Below are 12500 nucleotides of genomic sequence, written 5' to 3' on the forward strand. Positions count from 1 at the left end.
GTTCCTGTGCTTTTGGAGAATATTGCTCCTAATGTACATGTATAAAACTCTCAATGGTTAACTCCCCTGTATATCTGTGATATGCTTGAGCGTTATATTCCTGCTCGCAGGCTTTTGATCATCTGATAATTATCTTTTAAATGTTCCTCAGTACAATCTCAAGATCGAGTTACGGTGGTAGAGCTTTTTCCGTTGTAGCTCCTAAATTGTAGAATAATTTGTCACTAGATAAAGTTAAGCCCTAATGTGAATGCGTTTAAACCTCAGCTTAAGACTTATTTGTTCAAATATAATTATTATTGACAGGTATTTTTCTTGGTCTATTTTTTACCAGCGATTCTTATAGCTTTTATTGTTTTTAAATTATCTTAATTTTTATTGTTGTAAAGCGCCTTTGGACATTGGATAAAGGCGCTATATAAATGCCGACATATCATTATTAATATTATTATTAAAATTAGCCCCACCATTAAAGCCTTTCTGCGACTCCCATAGTCTTCTTTGCTGTCACTTGAAACTTTACAGAATAATAATTATAATAATAATTTCAAAATTACAGAGAGTACAGAACGCTGCTCCTGGCACTGCTCTTGACCTTAGTAAATTCTGCCGTATACTGTAACTCCTACACTGCGACAACTTCACTGGCTGCCCGTTGTAAAGCGAATTTAATTTAAGATCCTGCTTCTCCCTTTCAAGGCTATTCACGGACTCTCTCCTCGTAGATTGATCAGTGAACTTATAACTGTCAAATCCAAATCTACCTACGGTGTCTGCTCAAACAACAGAACTCTCCTGCTACCTGCTACACAGAAAATGCTGCCTACAATTGGTGTTCGCTCCTTTGCTACTGCTGCCTCTGCGCTTTGGAACAAACTGCCTGCTAACATTAGAAATGTTGCTTCCTTAACGAATCACTTTAAATTTAATTTTTACTTTATCACCATTCAAGATTGTATTTAATTTTATATGAAATTTTTGTAAAGCGCTTTTGATCACATCTGGAAAGAGTGCAAAAGAAATTTATAATTTATAATAATAATAATAATAATAATAATAATTTTTTTTAATTTTTATTTTTAAAAAGGATGGGGCTGGAGGCAAAAGATCATAATCAACAAAAAAACCATAGGGCTTGAAGGCCAATTGAATAAGACATTTTGGTCGAATTTTGTTTTTACATATAATACCTCTACAAACACAATCAGTTCGACTGTGTCAATAATAATAATAATAATAATAATAATAATAATGATAATAATAATAATAATAATAATAATAATAGAAAAACCTTTATTGAAAATCAGTCAGTTAATACAGAAATTATTAACAACATAAAAAATTATTCTGTTCCAATTATAAAAAAACAGTTCAAGTTCATTGTTCATTTATACAAGCACACAAAAACAAAAAAAAACAAAAATATATATGCACATGTTATTATTATTATTAGTATTAATATGAATAACTTTATTAACAAATCACTTTAAATTAATAATAATAATAATATCATAATAATAATATAATAATAATAATAATAATAATAATAATAATAGTTAGACAATAACAATAAGAGTTAGTATATATATAGATATTTAATTATTTATTCATAATGTTAGAAGAACAATAATTATTACCTTACATGTTTACATGTTGAGTTTTAAAGGCACTCACACCCCTCCCCCTCCCCCCACACTCACACCCATTATGTTTACATAATAGTAAAAAGAGGAGCTCTTGGTTTTGTTAGTACATTTTTGCTGAATTTTTTTTTTGGAATTTTGTGTTTAAAAGGAAGATTGAGCATAAAGACAGCATGTAAATACCAGTAAGTATTTTTTCAATTACAGTAAGCTACTCTAAATGCTATCAATTATTTTTTCTTTTTAAAACTAATTTTGTATCGAAGCGTTTATGGTCAATAAAATTATTATTATTATTATTATTATTATATTATTAATTATTATTTCAACATTGACAGGTTTGACGAAGCTGCATGGTTATTTGCTGCTCTAAAAAATATGCAGATTCTGCCTTGTCCTGACCAATGGACTGGCCTGAGTTGAATGACAACACAAAAATGACCTCATCTGTAGGAGTTTCATCAAGATTCTGCTCAGGAGGTCATTATCGTTCAACAATAAATAAATTATAACATAAACAGTGCCTGGCCTGTAAATTTGCCCAGTGTCTGGTCCTTCATGAGCCACCTACGGTACATCTAAGAGGCCCTGACAGGGTAAATTCCGGCAAGCGACATGGCCCAAAAAGTAGCAACAGCACATAAAATGAAATTCTGACATCCTTTCCCAGCAAAATTCCGACAGTGACGTCAAGGCCGAGAATGAGCCGATTAAACCCCGACACGAGTGATTTTAAAATTCAGATGAGCGACATGGGACCCCCCCTGTCAGGGCCTCATCTAAGGAAATATTTTACTACTACTTTCCAAATCTTCCCAAATAAATTGAACAAACCTTAACACTCTTTTGTAACCATAACACACCCAATTATCAATGATAAATGTTATATTAGACCTGTTCACTTTCTCAAGATGATTTCTCCTTGGTCTCTTTTTCATCAACATATTTCTTGGGAATAAAACTTGGAATCAAAATAAATGCAAAGATAACTATATGTCCAATGAAGTACATGCTTTTCCAGGCTGCAATGCAGGGCTTCAGTTGAAGCAGCATAAATCCACAGCCAAGATATTCCATTGAACGGAAGTGGAAAAACCAGCGAACCCAATCATAGTAGTAACAGAGAGTTGGTGACAAATAAGGCTTGATGGCTTTCTCCATTCGGACTTCAGCAATAACAACAAGTGGAACCATCAAGAATGTGAGGTAATAGCCAGGAAAAACACCATGCCAAAAGGCACTCACAAGAAGTGTGATGAACATCCTAAAAAAAAGGCATGTTCAAATGATATAATGATAATCAATGAAAAACGAAAATAATTAATAAAGTTAGACTATCTTAAGTACTTTTTCGTGTTTTAATAACTGTTTGTAAATAAAAGGCCCAATTTTCTTATTTTCTTTATTAACTTTCAGAGTAGTTAGGTTAGAGCTATGGAAAAGGATGTTGATGAAAATCGAAAAGTTTTGTAGAATGACAAAAGAAGCACTGAAAATCCCCATTGGGACTTTTATTAGTCCTAAAGGGGATTTCCAGTACTTCTTATCCAGTCTTACTCTATATGTACATATGTTGTAGTTCAATTTGCACTTTGGTACAATTTGTTTTTGAACTGGTACAGAATATATTGAACCGGTACAAAATAGTTTGAACTGGTACAATTTTCATTGTACTGGTGCAAAACCTGATTTGAAAGCAATGCATTTAAGCAAGTTGCATGCATTAGTGTTTTTAAAAAATATCTGTTCTGTGTTATATCATTCTTCTTCGCAAAGGGCAGAGTCAAGAGTAAGGTCACCTTTTTTTCTTTTCATTAGGAACCTTGCTTAACTTCTGGAAATAATAATTGTTCTGTTGTAGAAGTAGTAGAGAAAAGGAAAACACCTACCTCAAATTTCTGTTCTTAAATGGCAGTTTTCTATGAACATATGTAGCCATCCACCACTGAATAGTGATGTTCCAGGATTTCATTGTATTTGCCATGGATGGTGAAAACTCCACTTCAAAGATTTTTATAGTGCGAATCGTTTCAAAGCTGTAATTACAGACAACTGTTATCAACAAAGTGGTTAAATTTGCAGCTGTAAGTCGCCCAAATCTCACAATGCACTTTCACACTTTCATTTGTACCTTTCCTTCATACAAGTTGCAGCAAGTAAATGTCAAAGTGCACTAATAGCTATAAGGCCAGTTCAAAGGCAATTAAAAAACAATTCATAGAACATGATAAAGAGCATTGACTGACAGGAGGCTATTTGGACTATTTAATAATTGCACATACATTCTGAGCATCTCGAGATATGTGGATTTCCTATAGCTATAGGTGGTGCTTACTAAGACAAGGATATTGTTGTGAGGTTTAAAACTATGCGAAGAAAGCAGAACTTAGCAAGTGCTCTTGGTATCCAAAAAGAAATTTGGAGGTAGCCATGCAGCTTCAATTTGGAAAAGAATGCCATACATTTCTTTGTATTTTAAAGCTTTTTACAAATATTGTTGATTAATTTTTGAAAAATGCATGGTTACTCCCAAGTTTCCTTTTGAATTTCAATAACACTTATTGAGATCTGCTTTTCCTGCATATTCCAAAACTGTACAAAATATCTTTGAATTAGTACGCAACATCCTTATCAAGCTTCATAGAATAGAATTTGCGACTTCCAAATACAAATCCAGCCTATGTTCATAGTTGAATTTAAACCAGATGCAACTGCATGCAAATTAAGCACTCTACTCACTTGTGATGCCACATCCTTGGAAGGACCATGCTTAACGAATCATTAGGGAGTTTAAAAAGTGACAACGGCTACGACTGTGACAAAGCCACAAAAGAATAATATCATTGGTTAAAAGGGCATAAATAATTGTGCTGCATGTGCAGCACAGATTTTAGCAAGTATGTTAGCGGGGCTCTGCATGACGGTGATAAGAAATCAGCAAATTTGAGGTTATGACAACAACGTAAGCATGCAACAGATAATCTTTCATTCTCTATTTTCACTCTGAAACCGCTCATACCAATTTATTTTTAGGATACTTTGCCCATATTGTAGGACGTGAACAAGGCTGAATAATCGCGAAAGACATATCATATGGCCAAGTTATCTTTTGAGGTGATGTTTTCGTCGACCATCGCCATTGTAGATCTTAAATTCCCTATTGTTAATTCTCAACTTTGTCATAAGATTACCAATTGAAATTATCATATTTCCTTATTATGTGGCAATGCCTTTATGAATTAATTTAACTAAACACATGAACCTCTAATACCTGTAATAGTCTTTTTTAAGACATGTACTCCCATCTGCTTCACTTCCTTCAACTGACCCATTTAGTTCAGAAACTGGCTTTGTTGGACCTAATCCAGGTTTTGGATCTGTACAATTTGGGTATGCTCCCAAGCCAAGTGTCATGCACGAGCTTTCAGCCAGCAGCCAGCCTATGTAAAAACGCCATCTGAATCCGATAAATGCAGGCACTAGGTATGCTAGTTGATATAATACACCCAAGGGATGACTGACGTTCTCCTCACTTGCAATACCACTGATTGGAAAGTATTCGATCAAGAATAAATAAACCACAGCATAGAAAGGCAGGGTATAGAGATTCCTCATAGCTGGGATGACTGTTGAAATCTCCTCTGGATTTTCTTGAAAAAGCATGTCCTTAAAAGTCTTGTAACGAAAGTATGGGCCTGTTGTTAGTCCACAATAACAGTAACAGTAGCTGAGAAATTCATAGAATGATGGTGGTTTTAATGTCTTGGATTCTGCACCTGAGGGTTCGGCTGCATCAAAAACTTCAAAAGGGAACGAGCAACACTGAAATTAAAGAATTACAACAACGGCATTAACCAAAAACTTTAGAGATGACGATTACATCTGTGACAATCACACATGCATTTGTTGTTGGCCAATTCAGCAATTCAGCAGGCTTACAGTGCATTAATCAACCATATGACCCACTTTGCTTTCCTCTTTATTTGATTTCAAGAAATATTATAAATTATTAACATATTTAGTAACCAATGTACTGAGGTTGATGTATTGTTTTTCCTTTTTGACCCAACTGGACCAAAATGATAATGATGTACATGTTACAAAGAAAAAAAATCAGGCATATCTTATACAACAGTACAATCCTTGAACTAGATAAGCCTGAAGGAACACAACAGGTTTAGCAGGGAAGGGAATCTCTTTGAACAACAAAATTATGATGCACTGGAGAACAACATGCAATCAAAAAAATAGAAGATATCATTGTGATTAACAACATTCATCTTGTTGACTTCAAGAAAAGAATCTGTTCAACAGAATATTGAGGAAGAACACAACAACTACCGGTAATTTCCACCATGTTTAAGACAACATCAAATAGACGTCCAGCCCCTTACCCTCAGCGTAACCAGAAGCTGAATAGCATTGCAATGTACAGGAGGCTCCTCAAATCCATATAATGTGCAAGTTCGGAAGAAAAAAAGGTATCCAAAAACAAACAAAAATGCTATCCATTCACAACGCCTAAAAGAGAAAAATGGATAAATTGCTTGATTTAAGATTATACACTTTCGTGCTGAAAGAGAGTCAACAACATGCAACAAATTATCCTTTACTAGTTAAATGATTTCAATCAGTTGGTACAAGAAAATGTCATTATTTTAGGAGATGCCTTTCATAAGCAAATACATACTATACATACTTAATTGACTGCTCCCCATAGGAGCTTTTCAGGGCAAATGAAACAATCAATGAAACAACAGAACACAACAACAACAACAACTGTTAAGAATCCCAACTAGCCAGAGGCAAACCAGTTGGCTATTTACAAGTGCAGCTGGGAAGTTGAACCAGGGACTACCAGGAACAAATTCAACGAGTGGTCAGAGTGGGTCTTGAACCCGGGATCTCTGGATCTCAAGGCAAGCGCCCTAACCACTGGGCCACACTGCCAGCAAAGATTTTCATTTGTATTAATTTGTAGTTTCTCTTGTTGTGAACTGAATAATTATTAAACATTATTATGGTTCTGTCTCACAAGGCCTGGGAATTACCAAGTTCACGAATTTGTTTGGCTGAAATCGATATTGACCGCGGTCTAGATTTTCCCATCTAGACCGGTAATGTTTTGCGGTGAAAAGATGCAAACTATTGAGTATTTTCTTCTACCAATATTTATTTACGGAAGTGCCAAACATCATGATGACAAAAGAGAGGATGACGAGCAAACTTTGACAGAATTAAGTTCAGCTCATTGCCGTTTGCAAGCAAAATGTCAGTTAGTACAAACCAGTTACATTAAACGAATTCAATTGTTCTTGTTTGCCATATAATAAACATCTTATTAACCGAGCTTAGTCAGTCTGTATGGGAGAATCTTGACCTTGGTCGTGTGTACTACGCTCGGTCTGTACTCACGACCTCAGTCAAGAATCTCCCATACAGACCTCCTCGGTTAATAAGAGCTAAATAATAAATACTGTTTTTGATAATTATTATTATTAATAACAAGCGTGTACTGGACATGAGATGATAGATAGCCAATGAGGTGCTATACGTAGTACCACGTTGACTATAATAATCTCATATTCAACAAGTTTGAGTGGAATATAATTATTCAAAATTCACGAATTTGACTGGCTAAGATCGATATTGACCGCAGTCTAGATTTTCCTATCTAGACCGGCATCTAGACTGGCAATGTTTTGCGACGAAAAAATTGCAAACTAAAATGCAAAAATATTGAGTATTGTCTTCTCTGCTGCCAATATTTATTGATGGCAGTGCCAAAAAGCATGATGAGAAAAAAACAGGAGGCTGCACAAACTTTGGCAGAATTAAGTTCCGCTCATCGCCATTTGCAAGCAAAATGTCAGTTAGTACAACCAGTTACATTAAACAAACTAAATTGTTCTCGTTTGCAATATAATAAACATCTTATTAACCAAGCTTAGTCAGTCTGTATGGGAGGATTTTGACCTCGGTCGTGTGTGCACTGCGTTCGGTCTGTACTCACGACCTGCTCGGTTAATAAGAGCTAATTATTAACACGACATGAAGGATTATTATTCGGATATTGCGGAAAAAATGCTGCCTCCACTTTGGCCATATTGGATGATGCCAACTTTGATCTTCATTTCTTTTTATATTCAGCTTCATTCAACAATAAATTATGCAATTGGGTATGATTTCAAAATATCCCGTAATTTACGGTGAGACCGGATCTCCAACAAACCGAATTAGGGCAAAACCAAGAAGCGAAAAGATCCATGAGGCTTATCGTAAGCAAATGTTGGAATTAATGAAAAATGGGCAAGCAAGCCATGGACTTATGCCACGTGTGGAAAAGCAACAACAACTGTAAAAGTAGACCAGAGCTAAAAGATGAGTTTGCTCCCTGGAATCGTACCGTACCCCCAGTGCCATATGGCATCAGAGATCTATCAGAGATCTATCAGAGATCAACCTTTTAACTTCGATTTGATAATCCCGGCGATATTTAAAAGAGTTGAGCTACAACTTTGTTTCAAACAAAAGACTCACCTTGGACCAAGCGAAAGAACAATCAAATAGGTGCCCAGAATGGCAACAAATGAGTGCACAATCCCCACACCAACAAGGGCAAAGGACAAACCAATTCCAGCTGCCATGCATAGAAACTGCTTGCGAGCTGGCGATCCGCTCAGTTTAACCAGATGACCATACGGAATTGATCCTAGCAACATGGCTAAGTAAATCCAATCGGTCGTTGACATAATTACTCCGTTGAAAAGAAGAGAATCGTTAAACGCCAAAACGATATTTAATACATTCTTTCTATAACATATGAGTAACTCCACAGGAACCCCAAATTTTGAGTGCTCAGTTTGCACCTATGTATTTTAAAAATGGATGGTCTAGTAGGAATATTTCTTTCGCATTCCAGCACAGTATTTTTTCCCAGAGTTTTAAACTTAACGTCTCTAATGGAGAAAATATTCTAAGCAATATAAATGTGGCTGTATGAAGACGAGTTAAAAGAGTTAAAGGTTCACTTCCGGTTGCAGTCCTTATCATCCAATGTGAGCAAATAGGCTGATGGGGAATCACTAATACACCCCTTAAAAAAAAATAAAGACACAAGATGCAGCAACGGTAAATTTATTCATTTTATTTCTTTCACAATGAAACAAATACAACCATTTATTTTGCGGTTTTGCAGGCCATCTAATTTGGGTAACCTGTTTTGACGGATGACCTTGAAAGACCTCGCACCACTAGCAACCAGGACCTTCAGAGCTCGTACCCAAGCCTTGTAGGATATATTGTAAATAAGTATAAGATCGGACTGCTATGGACTCCTGTACGCACTGGATTTCTCAAAAAACTGAGTAGTTTCCCCCGAATCTTCGTTAAAAGGCAAACAAATGAGGAAAGCAAAACAGAAGACAAAAAAAAATATATTGATCTTTTGAGGGGTAATTTGCTCAGGAATTATATGCACACAAACGGTTTATCCTTGAAAAAATCAGCTGTCAAACTGGCTTAATTTATTCCGGCATGTTATTAAACTGATTCAGTTCCTTATTTAGATTTTCGGTTCCTGTCTCACTGTATTGCTTCCATTGTCTTGGATTGGTTTGAAATTGTTTATCTGTCGAGTGATACTGAGACTGACCGCGTTATTTAGAGAGATATCTTCATCGGAACTAATTTATCATGGAAAACAACAACTTAGGATTCAATTAATATCCATTTTGCTAAAGCTTATACGAGGAATGGACTGACACACAAGCTGTTGACCAGCACGTAAGTAAAAACTTAAGAAATCGTTGACAACAGTTGCTACTCTATGCTCTAATTTTACCCACTTTGCTTTTTTAAAACTGTTTTAATCTCCATCAGTCCAAGACTTTAGAATCTTTATTTGCTTTTCGGATTGAACATAATTCGTGGCAAAGTGAAATTATCTTTATTTCATACCACGGTTTTGAAGCCTGGAATTCACTTTGACGACCGATTGTTTCAGACGAGTGACAATGCGATGCGATCGGAAATAGTGAACTGAAAATATGCTTTATTCATGGGCGCAAAGTAAAACAGTAATGTAAAAATCAAGAGACACTACCAGTAAAGATTTTAATGCCAGTCAATGTAAGTCTCATAGGAAAGTTATGAGACGCAAATCGCTAACTACATTTTCTACCAGCTCTTTTTATGACGTGTAAAATAAAAACTTTGCGCCTCGATTTATCTAGTCGAAGAACGTCATCGAACAAAATGCGGCTATCAACTTTATCCGTAAACGGAAGTAGCAATTTTTTTCATAACTGAAATTTGTAATAACAAATGCCCCTGACCATATTTTTTAATTGCCTCTTTTGCAACTTGGTTATTTCATTGGTGAACAATGTGACAATTATTTTTTCCTTTCTCAAAAACAGTATTCAAACATTTTTCTTTCCAATGATCACCGCCGCGGCAGGACATGATCTCGATGACTCCAGCAGTTATTTGCTGTTCGTACAACTTCTGAGAGATTTTCATGAGGCTTCAGACTTTATTCTTGCATAGCTCAAGATGCAGTTAGTTTTTGCATCGGTGATGTTTTTTACGGTTTTTGAGGAGAAGCCATTATGCAAATTTAGCCTCGCTGGCTCTTAACAGGTGCTATCCAATTCTCAAACGAGGCAAGGGTTGACGTTGCTTAATTTACAACTCGTTGCGTAAATCTACGTTTTAAGAGATAAATGCCAAAAAGTCGGCTTAGATCTTACAATTTTCTAGTTTCCATTTTTTTCATTTGCAATGGTGCAGAGCCTTGTAAGCTTTTGGGCTTTTCTTTGATGGTCTGAACCACTGAACTTTTAATAAGACCATCTGTCGAGCGGGATTTTACAGCCCAAATCCTGTCGGCAGCGTTGCCATTGAATATTTCATCAGTGGATGCATATGGTTTATTTTGGTGTTTTTTTTTCGATAGACTGTGGTGATGATGAGAGAACTGAACACAAAGAAGGAGTAATTACATGAATTAGAAAGGGAAACAAAAACAGATTCGGGGTGAGGTGGTACTGTGGCAGTGTACGCACTACCTTACCGGCCCACAGGACCTGGCCGTGGAGAAATGACTCACTTGGATTTGGTAAGTTTCTACCTTTAAAACATTTTGCATGTTAAAATGCGGTTCTTGAGTTTTTTTTTAAATAGAACTAAGGAATTTGAGGACATTGCATCCTGCTTTAAGTATGCCTTAACCATTTGTTAAATATAAACCAAACCGTCAAACCGTAGACGGACTCGACAGTGAAATTTCATTTCCAGAACAGACCAACCAGGGCCCGGTGCTTATGCTGAGCGTTAGGGGTAAATTCGCCTAGCGATTTTTCCGACTCGTCTGTTGTGGGCCTCTTGCTACTTTTCTAAACAAGGGCTAAGGCTTAAATGGATTTCCAGAGATTTGTAGCACTACAAATTACCCTTTGACAGTAAATTTTGTCCTTTGGGATTAATCTTTTCACAGTCAGAATCTGGTGACTGCAATTTCAGCTTTAACCTTCAATGGTTGATAATTTGCCAAAAACAGTGAACTAACGAAGAAGACTGAGTTATTTTCCTATAACTCGAACCTCTAGAATGAAAAAAACAGAAAAGGCAATAACTACCAAAACCAATGACAAATATTAAATCTTTCCGTAAAACTAAAGCTTGCACGCCTTAGTCTTAAAATAAAGAAAAACTGAGAAAATTAAGTCGAAGGACTTGTGGACGTAACGCTCTTCAAATGGTTGCCAGCTTTATTTTAACTTATATTGGAATATATTTCAAACCAAATGGATCTACAAATAACTTCATGTAAATGTTATGGAAACACGCATATTTTAGGTGACTCGATCCCAGTCGGTAAGGTAAAAAAACTTCAAAAGAAAAGTCAATCATTAATGGCAGGATACTCTTGAATTAAAAATTTCCTAACTTTGTTGCGAAATGCCCCATAAATTATATCAGCAAAATTAACAAATCAACGACGTGTGTCGTACATTAAAGACAAAGTAATTTACTTAAGTACTACGAAAAGTGCAATTGTCGATTTTCAGTCCTAGATAAACCTTTGAGCTTTTTTAAACAACCAAGGCATGATTCACCCTGAATTACTGAATTCATTCTAGTAGATCGTGGTTTACACTAATATTTAAATGAAAACGTTTTTGTAATTATGTACCATTTTTCGCTCCCCAGCTACGTGAATACAGTGATGGCCGGACAGGAACACGCATGACAAATTGACCGCCTTGTTTTGCATATTATGGCCAAAATAACTGATACAACGTCGGATAACAACATGAAACAAGAAAAGCATTCGGCAGGCAAAGAAATGCTTGGCACCGAGGAAGATAACTTTGACTTTGAATCTGTTTCTTGTTTCGTCTTATCCAAACACAGCAAGCCTCGAAAATGGACAGTTCAGGTGCTGAAATGGCCATATCCTTTGAAAATAAGCCTATCCATGTTGCTAAATGTGGAACACTGGTATGAATTGCATCCGTGTGCTTCAAGCACACAGGTTATTTAAATTTTCCAGGGGGATTCTGATCCTTTAGATACCGAGATTTATATCAGGTACTTAAAAACTAAACACATGTGCGCATGCAAACTTGTACCGGATAAAAATCTGAAACGTCGCTTTGAATAAGCAAAGATTGTTTATGATGTTATTGGCCACAAATACAGTACGACTTCTAACAATTTCCTTGGAAGAGTTTTCGTTTGAACAAACGGTATATTGGATTTGAATTTATTATTAGAAAAAAAAAAAGAAAATAATTTTCCCGTCGGAAGAAATTGTGAAAAACTTGAAACTGAAACCTTTTTAGCCGACAA

General features: G+C 35.8%; 2 protein-coding genes across 8 annotated transcripts in view; one reads left to right on the forward strand and one right to left on the reverse strand.

Moving 5' to 3' along the window:
• The window catches only part of LOC137970547 (lysophospholipid acyltransferase 7-like), an 8996-nt gene extending 531 nt beyond the window's left edge, over positions 1–8465 (reverse strand). The window contains exons 1-5 of the mRNA XM_068817069.1: positions 8184–8465; positions 6038–6164; positions 4915–5465; positions 3533–3679; positions 2538–2907 (exon numbers count right to left, since the gene is read on the reverse strand). Of these exons, the coding sequence (XP_068673170.1) occupies positions 2550–2907; positions 3533–3679; positions 4915–5465; positions 6038–6164; positions 8184–8395 (1395 nt within the window). The 5' untranslated portion in view covers positions 8396–8465 and the 3' untranslated portion in view covers positions 2538–2549. The remainder of the gene's footprint in view (positions 1–2537; positions 2908–3532; positions 3680–4914; positions 5466–6037; positions 6165–8183) is intronic.
• A 706-nt stretch (positions 8466–9171) lies between these two features.
• The window catches only part of LOC137969429 (voltage-dependent T-type calcium channel subunit alpha-1H-like), a 38389-nt gene continuing 35060 nt past the window's right edge, over positions 9172–12500 (forward strand). The window contains exons 1-3 of one of the 7 annotated variants that reach the window (XM_068815647.1): positions 9172–9428; positions 10603–10764; positions 11859–12101. In XM_068815647.1, the coding sequence (XP_068671748.1) occupies positions 11926–12101 (176 nt within the window). In that variant the 5' untranslated portion in view covers positions 9172–9428; positions 10603–10764; positions 11859–11925. Of the gene's footprint in view, positions 9429–10602; positions 10765–11858; positions 12102–12500 lie in introns of those variants that run through there. The other 6 variants (XM_068815648.1, XM_068815649.1, XM_068815652.1 and 3 more) reach the window with 6 other exon arrangements.

Source organism: Montipora foliosa, chromosome 9 (assembly GCF_036669935.1).
Source record: "Montipora foliosa isolate CH-2021 chromosome 9, ASM3666993v2, whole genome shotgun sequence".
NCBI lineage: Eukaryota > Metazoa > Cnidaria > Anthozoa > Scleractinia > Acroporidae > Montipora > Montipora foliosa.